At 34.1% G+C, this 26,284-nt stretch overlaps 5 protein-coding genes and 1 pseudogene across 11 annotated transcripts; all 6 read right to left on the minus strand.

The window, feature by feature from the left end:
* LOC107428754 (cytochrome P450 CYP749A22-like) lies at window positions 1-829 on the minus strand. Its single transcript, XM_048462805.2, has 2 exons — window positions 488-829; window positions 1-384 (listed from the first exon to the last, which is right to left on the minus strand). The coding sequence occupies exons 1-2, from the start codon at window positions 827-829 to the stop codon at window positions 1-3; spliced, it is 726 nt and encodes a 241-aa protein (XP_048318762.2).
* On the minus strand, window positions 497-1,713 carry LOC132799290 (cytochrome P450 CYP749A22-like). Its single transcript, XM_060813137.1, has 3 exons — window positions 1,635-1,713; window positions 1,324-1,541; window positions 497-1,180 (listed from the first exon to the last, which is right to left on the minus strand). Exons 1-3 carry the CDS (start codon window positions 1,711-1,713, stop codon window positions 944-946), a joined length of 534 nt encoding a protein of 177 aa, XP_060669120.1. The 3' UTR covers window positions 497-943.
* A 2,373-nt stretch (window positions 1,714-4,086) lies between these two features.
* LOC107428764 (cytochrome P450 CYP749A22-like) lies at window positions 4,087-6,788 on the minus strand. 3 transcript variants are annotated; one of them, XM_060813484.1, is made up of 5 exons: window positions 6,136-6,788; window positions 5,813-6,036; window positions 5,383-5,615; window positions 4,925-5,303; window positions 4,087-4,699 (listed from the first exon to the last, which is right to left on the minus strand). In XM_060813484.1, exons 1-5 carry the CDS (start codon window positions 6,416-6,418, stop codon window positions 4,517-4,519), a joined length of 1,302 nt encoding a protein of 433 aa, XP_060669467.1. In that variant the 5' UTR covers window positions 6,419-6,788; the 3' UTR covers window positions 4,087-4,516. The 3 variants fall into 3 exon arrangements, with proteins under 3 accessions (XP_060669467.1, XP_060669466.1, XP_060669465.1); XM_060813483.1 differs by having other exon boundaries at window positions 4,087-4,702; XM_060813482.1 differs by having other exon boundaries at window positions 4,087-4,835.
* Window positions 6,789-6,927: 139 nt separating this feature from the next.
* On the minus strand, window positions 6,928-12,270 carry LOC132799379 (uncharacterized; annotated as a pseudogene).
* Window positions 12,271-18,247: 5,977 nt separating this feature from the next.
* Window positions 18,248-20,951, minus strand: LOC132800230 (cytochrome P450 CYP749A22-like). The gene is made up of 6 exons (XM_060813481.1): window positions 20,814-20,951; window positions 20,257-20,689; window positions 19,926-20,149; window positions 19,481-19,713; window positions 19,023-19,401; window positions 18,248-18,944 (listed from the first exon to the last, which is right to left on the minus strand). Exons 2-6 carry the CDS (start codon window positions 20,537-20,539, stop codon window positions 18,516-18,518), a joined length of 1,548 nt encoding a protein of 515 aa, XP_060669464.1. The 5' UTR covers window positions 20,540-20,689; window positions 20,814-20,951; the 3' UTR covers window positions 18,248-18,515.
* A 140-nt stretch (window positions 20,952-21,091) lies between these two features.
* Window positions 21,092-26,047, minus strand: LOC107428763 (protein WVD2-like 7). 5 transcript variants are annotated; one of them, XM_025078200.3, is made up of 10 exons: window positions 25,843-25,931; window positions 25,474-25,537; window positions 25,158-25,298; window positions 24,286-24,945; window positions 23,767-24,174; window positions 23,584-23,654; window positions 23,029-23,122; window positions 22,774-22,845; window positions 22,419-22,529; window positions 21,092-21,570 (listed from the first exon to the last, which is right to left on the minus strand). In XM_025078200.3, the coding sequence occupies exons 3-10, from the start codon at window positions 25,197-25,199 to the stop codon at window positions 21,541-21,543; spliced, it is 1,488 nt and encodes a 495-aa protein (XP_024933968.2). In that variant the 5' UTR covers window positions 25,200-25,298; window positions 25,474-25,537; window positions 25,843-25,931; the 3' UTR covers window positions 21,092-21,540. The 5 variants fall into 5 exon arrangements, with proteins under 5 accessions (XP_024933968.2, XP_060669471.1, XP_060669470.1 ...); XM_060813488.1 differs by lacking the exon at window positions 21,092-21,570 and adding an exon at window positions 21,579-21,773 and having other exon boundaries at window positions 22,774-22,836; window positions 25,843-25,936; XM_060813487.1 differs by lacking the exons at window positions 21,092-21,570; window positions 25,843-25,931 and adding exons at window positions 21,580-21,773; window positions 25,990-26,047.
* Window positions 26,048-26,284: the final 237 nt, after the last annotated feature.

Consider the following 26,284-nt stretch of genomic DNA (forward strand, 5'->3'; position numbering starts at 1 on the left):
TTATATGCTATGTCTATAATGAACGAGGGTGTTAAGACCACACCAGTTTAAGCTTCTTTCTCTTTCGTTTTGCTGTGTTTTTTGTTCCAAAAATCCAACAAAGTTGCTCCATACACAATTTCTAGGCCCCATTCCAAATGGAAAAAATGCAGTTGAGTTGATTTTAGTAGCTTCAGATACCCTTTCTGAGAATCTTTCTGGTTTGAACTGATTCACATCTTCTCCCCATATATGTGGATCATGGTGGAGTGCCAAAGTTGAGAAGATCAAGTTCAAGTTCGCAGGAAGAATCAGCTCTCCCACTCTAACTTCTCTTTCAACTTTTCTTTCAAAGCCAATAACAGGAGGATATAATCTCATAGATTCATTGAAGACCATTCCCATCTGCAAGAATTGAAAATTTAAAAATAACAAAATTTAAAAAAAAAAAAAATCAGGACTTCAAATTTTGAATAGCTTTCTTGATGTATATCTGATTTTGACTTACTAATTTTAGTTTTGCTATGCTATCTGGATTTGGATTTTCGCGGCCAAATAAATTGAGCACCTCCTTTCTAACTTCTTCTTGCCAATCTATGTGGATTGCTAGAAGAAAGACAGTCCATCCAAGTAAAGTGTTAGTAGTTTCTTGCCCAGCAAAGTAAAATGTTTTACACTCTTCAACCAAATCGTCCACTGAAATTGTCTGACTGTCGCTGTTATCATGGTGAGCCTTTAAAAGTAATCCAAGAAAATCATTGCCAAAGCTGTCCTCTTCACTACTTTTTACCTTCTCCTCTCTTTCATTGATTATTTCTAAAATGCAGTTGTGTATTTTCTTTTCAAGCATGTCCGATTCAATCTCTTCGCTGGCTTTAAGCAACTTGCTGCAAAATGGATAAAGGACGTATTACTGAAAGAAGAGGTTATCATTTTCTAAACTCTAGATTTACCTAAAAAGAATTTACGTGATGCCAGGGAGCTTAAGTTTGTACATATTTTTGGTTAACAACCAGGCCAATCTCATAAGCATCTCAAACAGGTCCTTCCCTCTCAGGTAATTGCTTCCAAATGCTGTTCTAGAAATTACTTCTGAAGTCAACAATCTGAATTCTTCATATACCTCCACTTCTTTACCTTCATATGATTTCCACCTTTGCAGCATCATCTCAACACTAGAGATCATTGCAGGTACCATACCCTGTAAGCAATCCCATCATACAATTTGCATATAATCTCTACCATACCAAATTTACTATGTTTTCTTCTTTCACAAACAATCACTTACTATGTCCATATAAAACTAATATTAAATAGTATATTAAAAACTAACAGCTAGCTTACTTTCAAACTCTCTCCGTGGATGGCATAATTGGCCAGCTTCCTCAATTTCGCCCATTTCTCACCTTTTGTGGCTACAAGGCCGTCTCCTAATAGCTTCTTGGCAAAGCCTTCGATGTCAATTTTTGAAACTGATCTATCTTTGTTATAAAGTAGTTCTTTGATCAATTCCTGTTCTGTTACAATCAGTTGAGCTTTAGCTCCATACCACTGAAGATAATTTTATCCTGTCACAAAAATGATAAAAGCCATTGTCAGTATTTTATAGCTTCAAAAGTAAAATTATTCATACAAGGTTGTTAATAGCTTCTTACCATATGTTTTGAGCCAGGACTCAATATGAGGCTGACATTTAGAGAATATGGCATGTGACAAACCCGTAGGTTTGGCCATGGCTTCCTTTTTCATGCTTAATATTTCTTTTGTGCTTCCATACATGAATCTGTATGAAGGGCCTTTGATTCCTTGTGAAACCATCAAATATTGTATGCGAGAAGGAACCCACCATAATTTATGAAATATCTTGATAAGAGCTAACACAAAAAACAGAACTAGAAAGCTTGAAAAAATCACAAGAAGGTCTCCCAGTGAACTCATTTTTCTTGCTGTCTTGCTCTTTCAATCAATTCTGTGATATGCTTTTACTGAAAGTGTTCAAGGAATTTATAGCTGATTAGTACAGATAAAAATAATAAAATACCAGTTTCAGAGTGTTTTGTGCTTGTATGGTAATATGGTCCCGCTTGACTATCTATGCATAAGTGGACCTATCAAAATGGAGTTGGCAAATACCTATTCAGCAAGCAAGACATAAATGCAACATTTTGACTCTGCTTCTAGAATAACGATAGTATTATCTAGGTGATTCTTTTACTTTATTGGCATTGCCTTTTTATCACCCCTCAATATTTCATCACGGCTTGCATCATTAAAGCTTTTTTTTCCACATTGTGTATCATGAAAAATAAAGTCAGATTAAATTATTTTTATTTATTTATTTATTTTCACTAGTAAGACTGCATAAAACAAATAAGTTGGTAACATTTTAGGGTTGTTCTACTTCTCCTATGTTATGTTATATACTTTAAGGACTTGTAATAAAGAAACTTCTTTTGTGTTTGATCACCAAATGTCCAAGACCCTTCAATCCCTCATGAAGGTAATGAATATTAGATCAGATTGGAATAGAATCTGGCACTTCTATAACATATAACAGTTTGAAACTGAAACATGATGAGCAGATCCAATTGTATCTTCTATGGGCTAGAATGATCGACCTATTTCCAGTTGATGGAGTGAGTAGATCCATACCATGGAAGATAATTCTTTTCTGTCACGAAAGTGACAATATGCTGTCTGAATTATATGTAAATATTCACAGAACTAAATTATGTTTAAGACCATAATACCGTATTTGTTGACCCAGGAGTCAATATGAGCTGAACTTCTAAAAATATGGCATGTGAAAAGCCTGTAGGGTTGGGCATGGCTTCCTCTTTCATGCTCAATATTTCTTTGGTGCTTCCATGAATGAATCTGTAAGGAAGGCCTATGAAGTATCTTGACAAGAGTTAATGCAAGAAACAGTGCCAGAAAGTTTGAGAAAATTTTTGCATACTCTCCCAAAGGCACTCATTCTGTTTTGCTCTTCTACACTTTTCTATCTACCATACCTCAAAACTTACGGATTTGTTATTATTGAAACAGCTGTGGAATTTATGTTTACAGGTTTAGGAGTGTTTGACACTTCTTCATGATCACAAATGCATGACCTTTTTGTAGATGAGTGTTCCTGCACTTGACAATATGTAATCAACAAATAAAAAATGAGCTATTTTTAATTGACTGAAATAATGGAGTAGTTGAAAAATTCATGAGAAGCAAGTATAAGCTAAATAGTTTAATGGTAATAGTAATGCTTGCAGGATTTTCACCATAATGATGATATCAACATGAATTTAACTACCATAATTTTATTCTGGTGAAACATAAGGCACAGTACATAATTAAGATTGATTTCAAAAGCAGGCATCTAAGTGTCATGTCAATCCTCGTGGTTTCAATATTAGGGTTTGATAGAAAAGCACCTCATACCTTGAGTTTTATTTAGATCAAATTTTTTAAGAAAATCCTTATATATGAATTTCAATTGGGAATAGACAAAAATCAGCTTTGATTTGCAGATTTGAAGCTGAAAAGGGAAACTTCCTCATTTATAATGGTTGTCCATCATCACAGAAACTGCATGCTTAGTATTTTCAAGATATAACCATGGAAATAAAGAGAAGCACTGAGTAAGCAAGCAGGTTGTGCCCAACCTAACTTATACCTCTTTTATGATGTTTGTTTTTAAGAAGATTTTCTGTATTGGGCCTTTCCTAGATACCAAACGCAGATGACAAAACATTCAACTGTTGGTATTGCCTCAATTATTAGCCACATCATCAAAGCATTTATTTCTATATTGTATAAGCATGAAAAACAGTGAGTTTTATTCCTATCACTTTTGGGATTATTTTTAGGCTGATATCCCAATATATTTTTTTTTTTTCATTTCTTTTCTTCTCAATACTAAGACTGCTTAAAATAAATCAGTTTGTAATATTTCATGACATTTCAGGTTTGTTCTACTTCTACTTAGGAGTTTTTAATAACAAATCTTCATTTGTGTCCATTTTTTACTTAATTGCTTTAAGGATTTGTAATAATAAATCTTCTTTTGTGTCGATCACCATTCGTCCTACACTCTTCAACCTTTCACATAGGTAATCAACATATCAGATTGGAATAGAACTTCGCATGTCTAATAAACATAATAGTTTGAAATCGAAACATGATGAATAGATCTAGCGTATCTTTTATGCGACACGATCAACCTATTTATTGAAATTACTTCAAGGCTTGCAAGTTGGAATGATGCTAATGTATGATCAGCATAAACATTTCCCAAAGTCATTCAGAGGTGTAACAATTCTCATACAGTTGCAGTAATTGTAAACTCCCATGTTAGGACTCAGGAGGCTCAAACCAAATTACTGTGTTCTCAAGTGCACTAAGTGCAAGTTCTATGGCTATTTTACTAGTCTCTAGAGTGGCTGTAACATCACTTGTACTCCATGTTGTGGTTGAAGTGTAATAAACTGAAAAGGCAAGTGGACATAGGCTGGAGAAAGGGTGAAGCTATAACGTTGAAGAATCATGGAAATAGCAATCTTTGCTTCAGTGATAGCAAAGTTGTTGCCCACACAATTTCGAGGCCCCATTCCAAATGGAAAAAATGCAGCTGAGTTATTTTTAGTCGCTTCGGAAACACCTTCAGAGAATCTTTCTGGTTTGAACTGATTAACATCTTCTCCCCATATTTGTGGATTATGGTGAACTGCTAAAGTTGCCATATATAAGTTCAGATTAGCAGGAAGAATCAGCTTTCCCAGTTTAACCTCCCTTTCAACTTTTCTTAAAAAGCCAATAACAGGAGGATATAATCTAAGAGATTCATTGAAGACCATGCTCATCTGCAAGAAATGAAAAAAAAAAATATATATATATATATATATATATATCAGGACTTCAAATTTTAAATGACTTTCTTGCCGTTACTTACTATTTTAAGTTTGGCTATGCCATCTGGATTTGGATTTTCATGGCCAAATAAATTGAGCACCTCCTTTCTAACTTGTTCTTGCCAATCTGTGTGGATTGCTAGAAGAAAGACTGTCCATCCAAGTAAAGTGTTGGTAGTTTCTTGTCCGGCAAAATAAAATGTTTTACACTCATGAACCAAATCGTCCAATGAAATCCTCTGGCTGTCATTGGCATCATGGTGAGCCTTTAAAAGCAATCCAAGAAAATCACTTCCAAAGCTGTCTTCTTCACCACTTGTTACCTTCTCTTCTCTTTCCTTGATTATTTCTATGAGGCAGTTGTGAAATTTTTTCTCAAGCATGTCCGATTCAATCTCATCGCCAGTTTTAAAAAACTTGCTGCAAAATGAACCAATGACAAAGTAGCAAAAGAAGAGAATATCATTTCCTAAATTTAGGTTATCCAAAAGGAATTTACCTAATGCCAGGGAGCCTAAGTTTATACACATTTTGGGTTGTCAACAAGGCCAATCTCATAATCATCTCAAAAATGTCCTTCCCTCTTAGATAATTACTTCCAAATGCTGTTCTAGAAATTACTTCTGAAGTCAACAATCTGAATTCTTGAAATACCTCCACCTCTTTACCTGCATATGATTTCCACCTTTCCAGCATCATCTCAACACTAGAGATCATTGCAGGCACCATACCCTGTTAAACATTCCACCATACAATTAGCATAATCTCTTCCTCTCTTGTCAAAATTTTCTGAATAGTGCTTAGTAGTTTCTTGGCAGATAACAACAACAACACCTAATTTACTCCTCTGTTCCTTTTTCACAAACAATCACTTACCATGTCCAAATAAAATTAATAGTAAATTGTATATAGCAAAACTAAGAACTTACTTTCAAACTCTCTCCATGAAAGGCATTATTGGCCAGTCTTCGCAGTTTCGCCCACTTCTCACCTTTAGTGGTCGCAAGACCATCTCCTAATAGCTTCTTGACAAAGCCTTGACGGTCAGTTTTTGAAAACGTTCCGTCTCTATTATTAAATATTTCTTTGATCAACTCTTGTTCCGTTATAACCAGTTGAGCTCGAGTTCCATACCACTGAAGATAATTCTTTCCTATCACAAAATTGAAAAAAAAATATTAAAAAAAAATCAATAAATAAATTATAGCTCATAAGTAAAATATTCATAGAATGATGTCCAATAGTTTGCTACCATATTTGTTGAGCCAGAAATCGATATGAGGCTCAACTTTAGGGAATATGGCATGTGATAAACCCATAGGGGTAGCCATGGCTTCATTTCTCATCCTTAGTGCTTCTTTGGTGCTTCCATACACGAATCCGTAAGAAGGGCCTTGGATTCCTTGTAAACCCATCATACACTGTATGCGAGTAGGAATCCACCATAGTTTATGAAATATCTTGATAAAAGTTAACAGAAGAGACAGAACTAGGAAGCATGAAACAATCACAACAGGGTCTCCCAACAAACTCATTTTTCTTGCTGTTTTGCTCTTTCAATCGATCCTATGTGAAAACTTAGATATATATGGTTTTGCTGGAACTGTTCAAGGAATTAACAATCATACCATTTCAGATTATTTTGTTCTTATCCAGCGTGACTTTCTAAAGACAATCATAACTACCAAAACGATGTTGGAAAAATGCATAGTCCACTAGTTAATCATAAATGGCCTATTTTTTGGCTGTCTTTGTCAAGTAATTTACTTTTACTTGAAGATCCTTTTGGTAAAATTGCCATAAGGTCACCCACTTGCGGTTCAAATCATCATTGGAAATTTTATCAATGCCCACCACAGGACTCAACCACTTGATGCCAATTACCACTAGCCGTGCTGGGTCATTTAAGAATTTAATCAAACATGTGAAGGGCATGAGACTCGGCAAAATTCTACCACTGACTTACCTTTAATTTCTGCATTTTTAACCATTTAACCACACCTGATAAAAATAAATAAATATTTAATCACAAAATTTATAAAAATAAAATAAATTCTTTAACTAGATTCCTTTCTGTATTGAGGTGGATGCATAATTATTGTACAGACAAGTAGGAGATTTGTTATGATTTGCCATAATACAACTGCTCATACATAAAACATTTTTTTTTTTTTTTCCTCACAAACATTATGAAGGGAATTTAAAGTGGAGGACCCCATGGAATAGGGTAGGACCAACAGGCTCCGTATCTCACTCACATAATATAGAAATGCCCCACATAGACAACAAGATCAGCTTTATCCGTCGTTTGGTTCTGACCAATGAGATATACATGTTTGTGGCTCATCTTTGATTGCCTGTTGCCAATGATATCTTCTATACTTGGATGAGCCATCCGTATAATCTTCCTTCCCTGCCAAACAGTTAAGAGTCCCCGAAAATACATGTATTTCTTCTTGGTAGATGATGCATAACTTTTCCATCCCAAGGGATATTTTCTCATCTAATGCTCTCATTCTTGGAACCCATCTGCATAATTATCGTTAGAAACATATCATAATCATACTTAACATTATTAAGAAGAAAAACCCCATAAAAAGTTCCAAAACCACAAGGATAGCTTCATGGATATTGTAGCCGTAGCTTATCATACTGATTTGCATATCGATGAATAAGACACACTTCTTTTTCTTGCGGTATTCGTAAATCTTATTGTCCTCGAGCCCTTAACCTTGCTTAGACTATGTGCAAATATAACAGAATTAGCTAAGACCAACATTCATGGAAGTTCCTTCAACCAATAAGTTATTGGGTGCTTTTTAAACAATCACCAATGTAAGAAAACATGTAAACCGTTTAAATAATAATAATAATAATAATAAAATAATTTGTTGTCCAATGATTTACAAAAAAGAGATCATCATGCAAATGAGATAAAATTCCCTATTGGTAAAGCCACTATTTTCTCTAGCAAAGGTCCACAGTTCGAAAAATAAAAATAAAAAAACAAAAACCCACTTAAATGAATTTCCACAATGCCTTTTGGCCCACCATTTCCAACTACCAATATTGAGGTGTTGGTGGGTACAAAAGATAAACATAGAACCAAAAATATGAAGATGGCACCGTATCCATGTGTCTGGATCTCGGTAGTTGATGCAAAGAAGAATTGCCCATGATGTATATTTACATGGCATGGTATCACATATTATAAATTTATAACCATTTGCAATTGAAAATGGAATTGCTGTGGAAAGTATACCTTATCTATACTGCTTTTTGACACTTTTTATCACCTGTAAAAGCCCGGCGTGGGAGTGGCTTTGAATTTAAGGCTCTGTCTTAGCTTTTTGATCTCTGCCTCCTCTTCCTCTTGTACCAAAAACTCAAAAGCATAAGATGTTGAGACTTGAGACGCTTTTGTAGACTAGTAAATATGAGTCCACGTCTGATGACTTAATAACAACATCTTCAACAGTAGTTATCATGGACATTTACTAGAAGACGTGAGACTCATTTGCTTTTATATGGTTTTTTTTCTTAGGCAAACATGCAGCTATACAGATAAGATGACAGGGATGGAAATATATGCCCTTACAAAATAAAAGTATATTAGGACCTTCGATTTTGATTGGAAAGGTGTTATCTCAGCTTCTTTGGCATTTGATTTTTCCTAATTTTCTTTAAAACCTGAAAAAATATCAACAAAGGTGATGATAAGATAAGTGGTAAATCAAAAGAATATTAAATAAGATGTCAAAAGGAACTAAATATGCATGCATATGTTGTGCATGTATCTATGACGGAAAAACAAAGAAACAAAAATAGATAGACAGATGTATTATTGAGAATTTGTTATGCATACCACTTTTCTTTTTTCTGCTCTTTCATCACTTTTCAAGCCAAAAGATGATGGAGTTCTAGCGTTTCTTTTATCCAGACCACCTGTTTTGAGTGACCTATAATACAGAAAATATGAAATGCACTCTTCGAGTCAGTGCCAAACTCCCCTCAAGCAATTCTTCTGCATTCCACATATCCTTCAATTTACAACCCTCAGCTTTATATAGTTCTCTCATACAGAAATATTTGCAGATAAAAAAACTAACAAAATTACAAAATTAAACAACAGAAATCAGTTATAGGATATGGAGCTCCGCAAAACTCTCGACGCTGCCCTGACATCATGAAATCCTTCAGCCAGCATGGCTTCACACGTTTCCTGATCTCACGAGGGTTGCCTGACTCTCCTACACTCTTCTTCCAATTTCCTTCTGCTTCCTTGTTGATCTCAGCTTCAGAACGGCCTCCTTCTCTGGCCGCTTCATCTTGAGTACTAGCCTGTAACATTTTCTCTTGGGCCTTAAATCCTGCCCACTTGCCCATTTGTTCCTGGACTTGGCTGCTGTCCAAAATAACTTCAACCTGGTTAACAACCTATTTCAGAATACTAATTACAATGTTAAAACACTTAAGAGTATCTATTTATAAAAAAAAAAAAAAAAAAAAAAAAAAAAAAAAAAAAAAAAAAAAGAAAGAAAGACTAAATCTGCACTTATTATTGAACAAAATGTACAGAATGAATAACCTACTCTTATATCATGATTTCCACATATCTACAGCACATAAAAATTTCAAGCAAATTTTCACAAGTACAATGAGTTACAAATTGTAATTCATTGTCCGTAGGAGGCAAAAAGAATTTAGAATCTAGAGGTAATAACACATTATGCAATATATGGTAGTAAATATATTCTCACACACAGAATAACAGTGTCATGATGCAGGTTAACATGCAGGAAAACAACAAAACTAGAAAAAAATTAAATATATAAAAAGATGCGATAATGCAATTGCCAATACATCCATAAGTTGAATAATAAATTATTACCTTCCATTTTCCTTCTTTGGAGTTATAGAAGCAGAAACCCTAAGTTTACAAAACTTTGTAGATACCTGTCCCTGATTATCATAAGCAAATTTATTAGGAATCTAGCTTTAACCTTTTCATCATCAAAGAAAATTAAATAAATCGCTTGCTAATTCAAACAAGAAATATAACAAATGGACAAACCTGATCATGCAATGCAGATCTCTCTTCACTGGAAGATTTCAATTGGCTGAAGTTGTTTTGAAATGACTTAAACGCTCTTTTGACAATGTCCTTATCCCCCATTTTCTCCATAATAAAAGACTTCCTAGCTGTGGTAGGAGAAGATGAATAGGAATTTGTGGGACCCATACCGAGTGACATGTGCAGAGATTTAGGAGCAACTTTCTTGGTATTCTTGTTCCTTGGTGTTGCTCCACTATCAACCCTATTTGCAGAAGATTTTAATGCATATACTCTACTCGAATTTGGTGTTGACTTGGGCACTACGGTAGAATTCTTAGGTGTTTTGGTCAGGGGAGCTACTGGATTCTTCTTTACCCTAGCCATATTTCCCTCCTTGTTCACTGGATTAGCCTATTTGAAAAAAAATAAATAAAAAATAAAAAAAGTAAAAAAAGAATTGGCATAAGAATATGAGACATAATATTCTACATGATATCTAGATTCAAGATTTCATACAGAAACTTAAAAAGAGTAACTTCACCTTCCGGAATTCCTTCGGATTCGGATAATCCAATTTCACCTTTTTCTTCTTAACCTTTGAATCATAGACTATGCCACTGTCCAGATCCTGCGGAGCTTCCTCCTCTTGCTCCAGGAGCTCGGCCTTCCGGGGAGCAATCTTCTTGTTAGCTACTGAACCGGGTGAGGCACACTTCTCACCCTCTTACCAAGTACTTATTCGGTGAGAATGCTGACCATTTCTCCCAAGATAGTGAATCATTTTCAAACCTTCTGAATGAGACAGACACTTCCAGAACAGAATTGGAGGTATTTGTCTCTCCCATCTGTTCATATAACAAAGGAATCAAAACCCAAGCATACATTTTCAAGCCAAAAAAAAAAAAAAAACCACAACGGCACAAACTCGGGAATTAGCAAATACAAATTGTAAATCAAATATACTATATAACCAAAGCATAGATTTGGGAAAATCAATAATTGCGACAGATTAATCAAACTGGCCACTTTTCCAAAACTAAAGACAAAGGGGGGTACTTTATCTGCATCCTTTTGAAGATCCACTATTGATTCACCCAGAAATTCTCAATTATAGGCTTGAATTGTTAGATAATAAATAATTGTAGAGTTTTCATTATTAATTTCTTGTAGAATCTGTTTATGTTTTTAATGAAATTTATTTATTTTATTATTTTATAGTAGAATTTTTGATCATATATTTTCTATAGAATTACAGTTAACTATTGGATTAGAAGACCAATTCTGTTTATAAGTACATTGATTTGTCCATATTTTTTCTATTATTATTATATTATTAAATTATTATTATTTTGTGTATATTAAAAATTAATAAATAAATCTAATTTATAGAAATTATAAAAGATCTAGGACAAGCAAACAGATAGATGCCATGCCGTACTTTTGAGATTAGAATTTTCTGAGATCAGTTGAAAGTGGTTTGAGAGTAGTATGTCTATAGGTACTATTTTATATTGTGTTCTATTTTGTGGAATTAAATATTCAATTTATAAATGACTGCATTTGGAGATTAGTAATTTATGATTAATGGAATTTATTATAAATATTTAGATCCATAAATTCTAACAATTGTCATCAGAGCCTGATTAATATGCATAATAAATTATCTTATGATTTGTGATTGTTACTGAGCGTGACTATTGATTGACAGTGTTCCTCTTTGTTGAAGGATCAGTGTTCGGATTTTGTTTCTACATATGACAGTGATTTGATCCAAAATTTAATATTGAATTTATTGATTAATTTCTTTTCATCTATTTGGACCCTTAATTGAAATAAATATATGGATATTATTTATCTGTTCAAAGCATGTGAATTTTTCTTTTGCAAAACCTGTGGTTATCAGGTTCCTATTATATTTGTGCAAAATTTGTATAATTTTGTTTTAGTTCGAATTAAAACCTAGACATGGTGGAAAATTCTTCTTTCTTGTGCTTTATATTATTTATTATCTCTAATTGGATCTGAAAACCCTTTAAAAAAAAAACAAATTTTCTTTATTTTGTTTATCTATTTATTTATTAATTATTTATTTGTTTATTTGTTTATTTGTTTATTTGTTTCTCTATTGTCCACTATTATTTTTTAAAAAAATGTTATTTATTTATTTATTTATTTATTTATATATTTAGTTATTGTTTATTTATCCCATTTTAATTTTCCTTGAATTAAATTAAATACCTATATTCAGAATTTGATTGTGTTAGCTTTTCCTAAAAAGGCTTTGTGCCTAATTGGTATAGTAGTGTGAAATTTTAGATACTCACCTGTCATGAGATTTATTTTGTCTGCATTATGTATACCAATGTAATATATGTTGGCATCGTGGATGGGATGTTTTATATTTGACTATTTTATGAAATTGCTAATATATTGATTTTCTCTCACTTATTAACCAGGGTTTATACGGGTAACTAAGCTACCCTATCGGTAGTTTTATTTGCTTTGTATGACGCTTGTAATAGCAGTGAAAGTTGATTGAATGCCATGAATCCCAAGTTCTGAGTTACCATATCGGTGATTTAGTTCAACACATTTGATTGTGGTTATTTGGTTTATTATCCCTGACACACGAAAGGGTATCTTTAGTGCTACAAAGACCCTAGCGATATTGATATTTTATGTTTTATGTTGAGGGGCTGGAAAATAGTTATTATATTATATATATTAAATGCTTTATTGTGTTTACTATTTTTACAGTTAATAGTACCCCGAATGTTCTGCCTATGACTGCCATGATAACATTGGATGGGATAAATTATCAGAAGTAGAAAAAGACCTTGGTTATGAATTTGATATTTATGAAATTGGATTTGGCTTTGGATATAGATTCACCAGAGATACCAATTGATGATAATAGTGCAGCAATTAGGAAACTTTATAAGGATTGGAAGCATTTTAATAAGTGCTGCATGATGGTGATAGAGAATTATATAGATGAAGCTATATATGCTAGTATTCCTAAGGTTGATACAGCAAAGGAACTTCCTAAGGAGATAGGAAAGAAATTTATCTAGTTTGATATGAATGAGAAGCATTATTATTTAGACCTTTTGAATAATACTAAGTATGATGATGCTTATCAGATAGGAGAAATGAAAGAGTACTTCAATGGAAGTTGTGGCTACTGCAATAAAGTTGGACACAAGAAGATAAAATGTTGGAATTTAAAGGGAAAGCAAGAGAAGAAAGACAATATTTTAATGATTGACATCAATATTATTGATGTGCCTATGAATTCTTGGTGATTAGATATTGGAGCAACAATTCATTTTACTAATTCATTTGCAGGGGATAATAAGGCAAAGGGGGCCAACCAATCTTGACCAGCATGTTTATATGAGAGATAGCTTGAAGGTGAATGTGAATATCATGGAAACAATCAAGTTGAAGCTTGCTATTGGATATACTTTAGAGTTACAAGAAGTTTCCTATGTACCATCAATAAGAAAAAATTTATTATCTATTTCTTTTTTGGATAGTCAAGGTTATAGTTTCTTTTTTGGACATAACAAATTTGAAAATGTATAATGATAGTAAAGTTGTTGGTTTGGGAACTTTATGTAGCAATTTATATATACTTGATTTATTTAATAATGGTCTTCGTTATTCTGTTAATTTTGTTGCTGCCCCTATTTTTGCTTCTAAATGTTCAGGAGTTAATGATAATTCCTCAATATTGTGGCATAAGTGTTTGGGACATATTTCTAAACATAGAACGGAAAGGTTAGTAAAGGATAGAATACTTCCTAATCTTGACTTCTCCGATTTGTCGACTTATGTTGAATGTGTGATAGAGAAACTAACTTCCAATGTTAGAAAGGATAAAATAGCAAGGTGTGGAGATGTTTTGGAGTTTATCCATACTGATATATGTGGACCATTCACATCAACTGCTTCGGGTGATTATAGGTATTTTATTACCTTCATTGATGATTTCTCTTATTATTGACATGTTGAGCTTATCTGTGAGAAGTCGGATTCTTTAGTTGCTTTTAAGGAGTTTAAGGTAAAGATGGAGCTTCAAAAGAATAAGAAGATAAAGGCTGTGAGGTCTGATAGAGGTGGTGAGTTTTATGACAGATATGATGAGACTGGACGGAACCCATGGCCTTTTGCAATATATTTACATGAGTGTGGCATTAATGTGCAATATACAATGTCTGGTACGCCTCAGCAGAATGGCATAGCTGAGAGGAGAAATCGTCCTTTATTGGATATGGTACGATCTATATTAGCAAATTCTAGCTTGTCAGATTACTTGTGGGGAGAGGCTTTAAGGACGATGGCTTATATTTTGGAATTAAGTTCCAAGTAAATCCGTTCCTAAGACTTCTTTTGAGTTGTGGTCAGGAAGAAAGCCTAATTTGGACCATTTTTGAGTATGGGGTTGCAAAGCTAAAGTAAGGATTTACAATCCCCAAATTTAGAAGTTGGATCATAAAACTATGACTAGATACTTTGTTGGCTATTGTATAGAATCTAGGGGTTCAAGATTCTTTTGTGCATCTCACATCACCAGAATTGTGGAATCAGACAAGGCTATTTATTTTGAAGATGATTTTGGATTTGAAGATAGTAATGGTCTAAGAGAGCCAATATTGTTATTCCTAATAGAGATGTTATTAATCCAGTAGTTGATGAACCAGTAGTTGATCAGGATGAACCCATTATTGAGGAGCAAGATAGTCCAGCTATTATAGATGCTGATGTGCCTTTAAGAAGGTCACAATGGACTAGAAGGTTAACTATTCCTGATAACTATAAGGTTTACTTGCAGGAACATAAGTTTGACAGAAGTGATGATTCAGATCCAGTCACTTATGAGGAGGCCATAAGCAGTTCGACTCAAATTTTTGGTTGAATGCAATGGAAGATGAAATGAAATCCATGGTATCAAATGGAGTTTGGGATTTGGTTGAGTTACAAGAAGGTAGCAAGCCTATAGGGTGCAAATGGGTCTTTAAGACTGAAAAGGATTCCAATAGTCAAGTTGAGAGATATAAGGCTAGACTAGTAGCCAAAGATTTAGCCAGAAAGAAAGAATTGATTATACAGAGCCATTCTCTCCTATATCCACAAAAGATTCTTTTAGAATCATTATGGCTATTATGGCATATTATGACCTGGAGTTGCATCAGATGGATGTTAGAACTGCTTTTCTGAATAGTGATTTGTTTGAGGATGTGTATATGGTTCAACCAGTTGGCTTCCAGCAAATAGGGGATGGTAATTTGGTTTGTAAGTTTAAGAAGTTTATTTATGGTCTTAAGCAGGCTTCAAGGCAATGGTATCTTAAGTTTGATGAGGTTGTCACCAAAAATGGCTATAAGGAGAATGTTGTTAATAGGTGCATATATATGAGGGTCAGTGGGAGTTTATTATGTATTCTGCAGTAATATCCATGTTGAGTATTATTTAGTTCTTTGAATGTTTTGATACAATGATATATATATGGATCATTATTTATTTATGAGATGATTTATTATACATATTATTGCTCCTTACTTTTACAAGCCTATTGAGACTTTTAGTCTATATATATGTGTATGTTGATCCACAAGTGCCATGGTGAATCCCTAATACCTAATTTGGGTATATTGTTGTATCCTGTCGATACAGAATGTGCTTGGATGAAATGGTATTGTGTGTTGGGAGATTACATGGTTAGGTAAATCTCTACTACCTAGACTAAGTTTATAGCATGCAAAGTGCTCAGTTGAAATGATATCATATTTTTGGAGATTTACTGAGAGAATCTCTACTACCTAATCTAGTATATTGTTCTGCCCTGTCGATATGCTATATATTTAGATGAAATGGTATTATGGTTGGGGAGATTCTGTAGTAAGTGAGTTTGGATTATATATATATGATGATTATGCAGTCCAAGTGGGAGAATGTTAGATAAATAAATAATTGTGAACTTACCATAATTAATTACTCACTTACAGGGCACATTTATGTCATTAATGGAACTGACTTATTTTATTATTTTATAGTAAGATCCTTGATCACACACTCTCTATAAGACTCTAGTTGGCCCATTGGATTGGAAGGCCAACTGTGTTTATAAGCCCATTGACTTACCCATATTTTTCCTATTATTATTATATTATTAAATTATTAAATTATTATTATTTTGTGTGTGTTAAAAATTAATGGATAAGTCTTACTTGTAGAGACTATAAAAGGTCTAAGGCAAGCAAACAGATAGATGGTATGCCGTATTTTTCAGATTAGGATTTTCAGAGATCAGTTGAGGGTGGTTTGAGATTAATGTGTCCATAGGCACTACTTTACGTTGTTTTCTATTTTGCGGGATTAAAGATTCAATTTATCAATGACTACGTTTGGAGGTTAGTAATTTATGATTAATGGAATTTATTATGTATATTTAGATCCGTAAATTCTAACATGAATTACAAAAGCTACGAGTCCAAGACACAGGTTGCTTAAAGCATGGCCCTTGACAACCATGAGCATACTATCAACCAACTGGATCAAACAAAGAGACCCAAGAATAAGAAAATTTACAATTAAGGCAAAAAGGAAGACTTTCAAATTGTGGAAATAAAAAAGATTAAAGTGTTCGGTTCTGTTACAATCATTTGAGCTTTAGCTCCATACCACTGAAGATAATTTTTTCCTTTCACAAAAATGATAAAATCCATAGTCAGTATTTTATAGCTTCATAAGTAAAATTATTCATACAAGGTTGCTAAATAGCTTCTTACCATATGTTTTGAGCCAGGACTCAGTATGAGGCTGACATTTAGAGAATATGGCATGTGACAAACACATAGGTTTGGCCATGGCTTCCTTTTTCATGCTTAATATTTCTTTTGTGCTTCCATACATGAATCTGTATGAAGGGCCTTTGATTCCATGTGAAACCATCAAATACTGTATGCGAGAAGGAACCCACCATAGTTTATGAAATATCTTGATAAGAGCTAACACAAGAAACAGAACTAGAAAGCTTGAAAAAATCACAAGAAGGTCTCCCAATGAACTCATTTTTCTTCCTGTCTTGCTCTTTCAATTAATTCTATGATATGCTTTTACTGAATGTGTTCAAGGATTTTATAGCTGATTAGTACAGATAAAAATAGTAAAATACCAGTTTAAGAGTGTTTTGTCCTTGTATGGAGAGATGGTCCTGCTTGATTTTCATGCATAAGTGGACCTACCAAAATGGAGTTGGCAAATACTTATTCAACAAGTAACACATATATGCAACATTTTGACTCTGCTTCTAGAATAACGATAGTGTTATCTAGGTGATTTTCTTACCAAGCGTCATGATACTTGACTTTAGTAGAATTGTTTGAATCTGATCTTTATCTGGACACAAAACACAAGTGACAGAAATTCAAATGTTATTGGCACTGCCTTTTTATCACCCCTTCAATATTTCATCCTGACTTGCATCATTAAAGCAGTTCTTTTCCACATTGTGTATCCATGAAAAATGAAGTGAGATTTAAATATTTTTACTTATTTATTTATTTTCACTAGTAAGACTGCTGCATAAAACAAATTAGTTGGTAACATTTCATGAAATTTCAGGGTTGTTCTACATCTATATTATGTTATGCACTACCATGAAAAATAAAGTGAGATTAAAGTATTGCCATGGAAATAAAGAGAAGCACAGAGCAAGCAAGCAGATTGTGCCTTACCTATCTATGCTCCAACAAAATTTCAATTTGTTTGAATTGCCTCACCCAAGCAATACCTTTTGCAGTTTTTTAGTCCCAGAAACAGAAAGCAACTTAAGTAAATGGTTGAACGTACGCCAATTTCATGATGTTTGTCTCTAAGAAGATTTTCTGTATTAGGCCTTTCCTAGATACTAAATGCAGATGACAAAACATTCAATTGTTGGCATTGCCTCAATTATTAGCCATATTTTGTACCATCAAATCTTTTATTTCCAAATTGTCTATGCATGAAAAGCAAGGTGAGTTTAATTCCTAGTTTCCTATCTCTTTTGGGATTTTTTTAGGCTAATATCCCAATATATATATATATGTTTTTTCAATTCTTTTCTTCTCAATGGTAAGACGGCTTAAAACAAATTAGTTTGTAACATTTCATGACATTTCAGGGTTGTTCTACTTCTACTTAATTACTTTAAGGATTTCTCATAACAAATCTTTTTTTGTGTCGATCACCTTTTGTCCTACACTCTTCAATCTTCCATGAAGGGTAACCAACATATCAGATTGGAATAGAATCTGGCACGTCTAAGAAATGAAACATGATGAATACATCCAAGTGTATCTTTCATGGGACATTGTCAACTTCTTCATTGAAATTTAATTCAAAGCTTGCAAGTTGGAATGATGCTAATCTATGAGCAGCATAAACATTTCCCAAAGTCACTCTGAAGTGTAACAATTCTCATACAGTTGCCGTACTTGTAAACTCCCATGTTAGGACTCAGGAGGCTCAAACCAAATTACTGTGTTTTTCAAGTGCACCAACAAGTTCTATGGGTATGTCATTAGTCTCTAGAGTGGCTGTAACATCACCTGTATTCCATGTTGTGGATGAAGGGTAATAAACTGAAATGGCATGTGGACATAGGCTGGAGAAAGGGTAAAGCTATAGTGTTGAAGAATCATGGAAATAGCGATCTTTGCTTCAGTGATAGCAAAGTTGTTGCCCACACAGTTTCGAGGCCCCATTCCAAATGGAAAAAATGCAGCTGAGCTGTTTTTAGTCGCTTCGGAAACACCTTCAGAGAATCTTTCTGGTTTGAACTGATTAACATCTTCTCCCCATATTTGTGGATCATGGTGAACTGCTAAAGTTGCCATATATAAGTTCAGATTAGCAGGAAGAATCAGCTTTCCCAGTCTAACCTCCCTTTCAACTTTTCTTACAAAGCCAATAACGGGAGGATATAATCGAAGAGTTTCATTGAAGACCATGCTCATCTGCAAGAAAGAAAAAAATTTAAAAAAATATATATATCAGGACTTCAAATTTTAAATGACTTTCTCGCGCTTACTTACTATTTTTAGTTTCGCTATGCTATCTGGATTTGGATTTTCATGGCCAAATAAATTGAGCACTTCCTTTCTAACTTGTTCTTGCCAATCTGTGTGGATTGCTAGAAGAAGGACTGTCCATCCAAGTAAAGTGTTAGTAGTTTCTTGTCCGGCAAAATAAAATGTTTTACACTCATCAACCAAATCGTCCAATGAAATCCTCTGCTTGTCATTGGCATCATGGTGAGCCTTTAAAAGCAATCCAAGAAAATCACTTCCAAAGCTGTCTTCTTCACCACTTGTTACCTTCTCTTCTCTTTCCTTGATTATTTCTATGATGCAGTTGCGAATTTTTTTCTCAAGCATGTCCGCTTCAATCTCATCGCCAGTTTTAAAAAACTTGCTGCAAAATGGACCAATGAAATAGTAGCAAAAGAAGAGAATATCATTTCCTAAATTTAGGTTATCCAAAAGGAATTTACCTGATGCCAGGGAGCCTAAGTTTATACATATTTTTGGTTGTCAACAAGGCCAATCTCCTAAGCATCTCAAAAATGTCCTTCCCTCTTAGATAATTACTTCCAAATGCTGTTCTAGAAATTATTTCTGAAGTCAACAATCTGAATTCTTCAAATACCTCCACCTCTGTACCTTCATATGATTTCCACCTTTCCAGCATCATCTCAACACTAGAGATCATGGCAGGAAACATACCCTGTAAACAATCCCATCATACAATTAGCATGATCTCTTCCTCTCTTGTCAAAATTTTCTGAATAGTGATTAGTACTTTGTTGGCAGATAACAACAACACCAATAACAACAACAACACCAACTTTACTCCCCTGTTTCTTTTTCACAAACAATCACTTACCATGCCCAAATAAAATTAATAGTAAATGGTATATAGCAAAGCTAAGAACTTACTTTCAAACTCTCTCCGTGAAAGGTATAATTGGCCAGTTTTCGCAGTTTCGCCCACTTCTCACCTTTAGTGGTCACAAGACCATCTCCGAGTAGCTTCTTGACAAAGCCTTGACTGTCAGTTTTTGAAAATGTTCCGTCTCTATTATTAAGTATTTCTTTGATCAACTCCTGTTCAGTTATAACCAGTTGAGCTCGAGTTCCATACCACTGAAGATAATTCTTTCCTATCAATAAAATGAAAAAAAAAAAAAAAAAAAAAAAAAACAATCAATAAATAAATTATAGCTTCATACGTAAAATATTCATAGAATGATGTCCAATAGCTTGCTACCATATTTGTTGAGCCAGAAATCGATATGAGGCTGAACTTTAGGGAATATGGCATGTGATAAACCCATAGGGGTAGCCATGGCTTCGTTTCTCATCCTCAGTGCTTCTTTGGTACTTCCATACACGAATCTGTAAGAAGGGCCTTGGATTCCTTGTGAACCCATCAAACACTGTACGCGAGTAGGAATCCACCATAGTTTATGAAATATCTTGATAAACGCTAACAGAATAGACAGAACTAGGAAGCATGAAACAATCACAACAGGGTCTCCCAACAAACTCATTTTTCTTGCTGTTTTGCTCTTTCAATCGACCCTATGTGAAAACTTAGAGATATATGGTTTTGCCGGAACTGTTCAAGGAATCGACGATCATACCATTTCAGATTGTTTTTTTCTTATCCAGCCATCGTGACTTTCTATGGAAAAGCATACCTACCAAAATGAAGTTGGAAAATTTTATATTCCACTAGTTAATCATAAACGGGCTATTTTGGCCTTATTTGTTAAGTAATTTACTTTTTCTTGTTTTCAGCCAAAAAAAAAAAAAAAAAATTACTTTTACTTGAAGATCCTCTTGGTAAAATTGCCATAAGGTTACCCCACTTGTGGTTCAAATCATCATTGGAAATTTTATCAATGCCCACCACAGGACTCAACCACTTGATGCCAATTACCACTAGCCGTGCTGGGTCATTTAAGATATGAATCAAACATGTGAAGGGCATGAGACTCGGCAAAATTCTACCGCTGACTTATCTTTAATTTCTGCATTTTTAACCATTTGTCCACACCTGATAAAAATAAATAAATATTTAATCACAAAATTTATAAAAATAAAATAAATTCTTTAACTAGGTTCCTTGCTATATTGAGGTGGATGCATAGTTATTGTACAGACAAGTGGGAGACTTTTTATGATTTCCCACAATACAACTGCTTATACATAAAATATTTTTCCTTTCTCACGAACATGATGAAGGGAATTTAAAGTGTAGGACCCCATGGAATAGGGTAGGACCAACAGGCTACGTATCTCACTCACATAATATAGAAATGCCCCACATAGAAAAAAATATCAGCTTTATCCGTCGTTTGGTTCTGACCATTGAGATATACATGTTTGTGGCTCATCTTTGATTGCCTGTTGCCAATAATATCTTCTATGCTTGGATGAGCCATCCATATAACCTTCCTTTTCTGCCAAACAGTTAAGACTCCCCAAAAATACATGTATATCTTCTTGGTAGATGATGCATAACTTTTCCATCCCAAGGGATATTTTCTCATCTACCGCTCTCATTCTTGGAACCCATCTGCATAATTATCGTTAGAAACACATCATAATCATACCTAACATGATTGAGAAGAAAAACCCCCATAAAAAGTTCCAAAACCACAAGGATAGCGTCATGGATATTGTAGCCGTAGCTTATCATACTGATTTGCATATCGATGAATAAGACACACTTCTTTTTCTTGCGGTATTCATAAATCTTATTGTCCTCGAGCCCTTAACCTTGCTTAGACCATGTGCAAATATAACAGAATTAGCTAGGACCAACATTCATGGAAGTTCCTTCTACCAATAAGTTATTGGGTGCTTTTTAAACTATGACCGATGTAAGAAAACATGTAAACCTTTTTTTTTTTTTTTTTGGGTCCAATGACCTATTGGTAAGGCCACCACTTTCTCTAGCAAAGGTCCACAGTTCGAAAAATATAAATAAAAAACAAAATCAAGAACAAACAAACAAACAAACAAAAATAGGTGACACAACACATTCATTTTGATGACAACCAACAAGACACTTATTTTAACAGCAAACCAGGGCCTGCCCAGTTCATCTGCCATAACTAGTAATAACTTGTAGAATAATGTAACATTGATTTCAGCTCAAGTTTTAAATCCCACTTAAATGAATTTCCACAAGTCCTTTTGGCCCACCATTTCCAACTACCAATATTAAAGTGTTGGTGGTTACAAAAGATAAATATAGAACCAAAAATATGGAGATGGCACCGTTATGTATCTATGTGTCTGGATCTCAGTAGTCGATGCAAAAAAGAATTGCCCATGATGCATCTTTACATGGCATGGTATCACATATTATAAATTTATAACCATTTGCAATTGAAAATGGAAGTGCTGTGGAAAGTATACCTTATCTATACTGCTTTTTGACACTTTTTGTCCCCTGTAAAAGCCCGGCATGGGAGTGGCTTTAAATTTAAGGCTCTGTCTTAGCTTTTTGATCTCTGCCTCCTCTTCCTCCTGTATCAAAACTCAAAGCATAAGATGTTGAGACTTGAGACATTTTTGTAGACTAGTAAATATGAGTCCACGTCTTATGACTTAATAACAACATCTTCAACAGTAGTTATCATGGACATTTACTCGAAGACGTGAGACTAATCTGCTTTTATATGGTTTTTTTCTTAGGCAAACGTGCAGCTATACAGATATGATGACATGGATGGAAATATATGCCCTTTATAAAATAAAAGTATATTAGAACCTTCGATTTTGATTGGAGACGTGTTCTCTCAGCTTCTTTGGCATTTGATTTTTCCTCAATTTTCTTTAAAACCTCAAAAAATATCAACAAAGGTGATGATAAGATAAGTGGTAAATCAAAAAAATATATATTAATTAAGATGTCAAAAGGAACTAAATATGCATGCATATGTTGAGCATGTATCTATGACAGAAAGACAAAGCAACAAAAATAGATAGATAGATAGATGTATTATTGAGAATTTGTTATGCATACCACTTTTCTTTTTTCTGCTCTTTCATCACTTTTCAAGCCAAAAGATGATGGGGTTTTAGCATTTCTTTTATCCAGACCACCTGTTTTGAGTGACCTATTTCAGAATAATAATTACAATGTTAAAACACTTAAGAATATCTATTAAGAAAAAATAAAAAAACAAAAATAAAAATAAAAAACAAGAGAAAAAGAAAGAAAGAAAGACTAAATCTGCATTTATTCTTGAACAAAATGTACAGAATGAATAACTTATTCTTATATCATGATTTCCACATATCTACAGCACCTAAAAATTTTAAGGAAATTTTCACAAGTAAAATGAGTTACAAATTGTAATTCATTATCGTCTGTAGGAGGCAAAAAGAATTTGGAATCTACAGGTAATAACACATTATGCAATATATGGTAGTAAATATATTCTCACACACAGAATAACAGTGTCATAATGCAGGTTAACATGCATGAAAACAACAAAACTAGAAAACAATTAAATATATAAAAAGATGCGATAATGCAATTGCCAATACATCCATAAGTTGAATAATAAATTATTACCTTCCATTTTCTTTCTTTGGAGTTATAGAAGCAGAAACCCTAAGTTTTGTCTCCTTCGTAGATACCTGTCCCTGATTATCATAAGCAAATTTATTAGGAATCTAGCTGTAACCTTTTCATCATCAAAGAAAATTAAATAAATCGCTTGCTAATTCAAACAAGAAATATAACAAATGGACAAACCTGATCATGCAATGCAGATCTCTCTTCACTGGAAGATTTCAATTGGCTGAAATTGTTTTGAAATGACTTAAACGCTCTTTTAACAATGTCCTTATCCCCCATTTTCTCCATAATAAAAGACTTCCTAGCGGTGGTAGGAGAAGATGAATAGGAATTTGTGGGACCCATACCGAGTGACATGTGCAGAGATTTAGGAGCAACTTTCTTGGTTTCTCCATCAGAAGGATTCTTGTTCCTTGGTGTTGCTCCATTATCAACCCTATTTGCAGAAGATTTTAATGCATATACTCTACTTGAATTTGGTGTTGACTTGGACACTACGGTAGAATTCTTAGGCGTTTTAGTCAGGGGGGTTACTGGACTCTTCTTTACCCTAGCCATATTTCCCTCCTTGTTCATTGGATTAGCCTATTTGAAAAAAATAAAAAAAGGGAATTGGCATAAGAATGTGAGACATAATATTCTACATAATATCTAGATTCAAGATTTCATACAGAAACTTAAAAAAAGCAACTTCACCTTCCGGGATTCCTTCGGATTCGGATAATCCAATTTCACCTTTTTCTCCTTAATCTTTGAATCACATACTATGCCACTGTCCAGATCCTGCGGAGCTTCCTTTATGCCTTGAGATCCATTAGAAATAGTCTCCATTTTCTTCACCACAACAGCATCTTCAGGTTTGCTTGTGTTGGGACTGGACAGCTTGCTATCCAATTCTTCTTTCTCTATCTCAACCGACGAACTTTGACATTCTATAGTAATTAGATCATCATCCTTCAGATCATCCAAATGGGTCTCACTCATCTCATCCAGCAAATTAGTTTCCTGCTTAACCTCTTCAGCAAAAGTTTGGTCCTTGGATATATCAGTTTCTGCACCATTGCCAAAAGTGTTCAGATCTCCTCCACTTTGATCATCTGATCTGCCAAGATCATGTTGCATTTCCTTCTCTTGCTCCAGGAGCTCGGCCTTCCGGGCAGCAATCTTCTTGTAATGAGCTTCGAAATAGGCCTTCTTCTTAGCTACTGAACCAGGTGTGGCACACTTCCCAACCTCTTCCAAGTACTTATTCGGTGAGAATGCTGACCATTTCTCCCAAGATAGTGAATCATTCTCAAACCTTCCGAATGAGACAGACACTTCCAGAACAGAATTGGAGGCATTTGTCTCTCCCATCTGTTCATATAACAAAGGAATCAAAACCCAATCATACTTTTTCAAGCAAGAACAAGATAAAAAACACCCACAACAGCACAAACTCGGGAATTAGCAATTATAAATTGTATATTAAACATACTATAACCAAAGCATAGATTTGGAAAAATCAATAATTGCGATAGATTAATCAAATTGGCCACTTCTCCAAAGATAAAGACAAAAGGGTGTACCTTATGTGCATCTTTTTGAAGATCCACTATTGATTCACCCATAAATTCTCAGTTATAGGCTTGAATTACAAAAGCTAAGAGTCCAAGATACAGGTTGCTTAAAGCATGGCCCTCGACAACAATGAGCATACCATCAACCAACTGGATCAAACAAAGAGACCCAAGAATAAGAAAATTTACAATGAAGACAAAAAGGAAGACTTTAAAATTGTGGAAATAAAAAAGATTAAAAGAATAGAACAACATGTGCCTGAGCATGTGTTCGGTTCTACCCTTTTGTTTTCTATACTTAAATTATTCCTCCACAGTCATGCACCTTTTCACAGTGGTGAAACCCTTGTCTGTTTCTGGTACTTCTGGAAACTCCTAAAATCATAGACCTAATCATTAACACAAAACACATTGGATGAAGAAAAAGAAAGGGAAGCCAAAACTAAAAAAAGAGCTCAAAGCTTTAGATATCTCATAATGTATTTAGCTTTTCAATATCATTAATGTTCCAGTTCTGATAAAAAGTTGAACAGTTTAGACCTTTTAGAAGTACAGAAGTGGGTGGTAAATGAGATTAGATAGCTCAAATGTGGGGTTTCAACAGAACAAGGTAAAGCACATTGAATAAACAGACACCAAAAGACATAAAATTATGAAAACATCAATCTCAACCGAATTTCCCTCTCCTCCATACCTATGAAATTCTCATTCAGGATTTGAATATAGAAACCCAAAAAACCCATAGAGAGTGATTCAGATGAGATTAGCCATCAAAAAAATAAATAAATAAATAACAAGATGCTAAGGAAGGCCCACTTTGGGAAATAGAGAAAAGACTTACATGTGACACCTCCCAGAGGTCACTGAATTAATTATTCAGCCTACTTTGCTCAACTTGTGGTCCCTCTGATTGAATTGGTTGAACTAAAACAATATATGGAAATAGCAAAAATTATTGACAAAGTAAATAAACAAATCTTAACTAAACAACGTCGTTTGGAAATACTAATTTAGACAACGACACCGTCTTAAAGAATCAAAGTAGGGGGAACATATGGGTCCATCGTGATGGAGCTTATTCTTGTTGCAAATTGCAAATAACGCCAATTAACACCCAAAACGAACCACATACCAAA

Source organism: Ziziphus jujuba, chromosome 12 (assembly GCF_031755915.1).
Source record: "Ziziphus jujuba cultivar Dongzao chromosome 12, ASM3175591v1".
NCBI lineage: Eukaryota > Viridiplantae > Streptophyta > Magnoliopsida > Rosales > Rhamnaceae > Ziziphus > Ziziphus jujuba.

Bases quoted from the DNA above. Each gene is read 5' to 3' on its own strand.
- LOC107428754 (XM_048462805.2), bottom strand. From the start codon at position 829: ATGCTTGAAAAGAAAATACACAACTGCATTTTAGAAATAATCAATGAA. The intron at 385-487 runs GTAAGTCAAAAT...CAATTCTTGCAG, and splicing joins GCATAGCAAAACTAAAATTA to ATGGGAATGGTCTTCAATGA.
- LOC132799290 (XM_060813137.1), bottom strand. From the start codon at position 1,713: ATGGCCAAACCTACGGGTTTGTCACATGCCATATTCTCTAAATGTCAG. The intron at 1,542-1,634 runs GTAAGAAGCTAT...TGACAGGATAAA, and splicing joins GTCCTGGCTCAAAACATATG to ATTATCTTCAGTGGTATGGA. The intron at 1,181-1,323 runs GTAAGCTAGCTG...GATTGCTTACAG, and splicing joins TCCACGGAGAGAGTTTGAAA to GGTATGGTACCTGCAATGAT.
- LOC107428764 (XM_060813482.1), bottom strand. From the start codon at position 6,418: ATGAGTTTGTTGGGAGACCCTGTTGTGATTGTTTCATGCTTCCTAGTT. The intron at 6,037-6,135 runs GTAGCAAACTAT...ATTTTGTGATAG, and splicing joins TTTCTGGCTCAACAAATATG to GAAAGAATTATCTTCAGTGG. The intron at 5,616-5,812 runs GTAAGTTCTTAG...AATGTTTAACAG, and splicing joins TTCATGGAGAGAGTTTGAAA to GGTATGGTGCCTGCAATGAT.
- LOC132800230 (XM_060813481.1), bottom strand. From the start codon at position 20,539: ATGAGTTTGTTGGGAGACCCTGTTGTGATTGTTTCATGCTTCCTAGTT. The intron at 19,714-19,925 runs GTAAGTTCTTAG...GATTGTTTACAG, and splicing joins TTCACGGAGAGAGTTTGAAA to GGTATGTTTCCTGCCATGAT. The intron at 19,402-19,480 runs GTAAATTCCTTT...TCCATTTTGCAG, and splicing joins CTTAGGCTCCCTGGCATCAG to CAAGTTTTTTAAAACTGGCG.
- LOC107428763 (XM_060813487.1), bottom strand. From the start codon at position 25,199: ATGGGTGAATCAATAGTGGATCTTCAAAAAGATGCACATAAG. The intron at 22,530-22,773 runs GTTCTAATATAC...GTTTTGATACAG, and splicing joins GTCTCCAATCAAAATCGAAG to GAGGAAGAGGAGGCAGAGAT. The intron at 21,774-22,418 runs GTATACTTTCCA...GGTCTAAGCAAG, and splicing joins CAAAAAGCAGTATAGATAAG to GTTAAGGGCTCGAGGACAAT.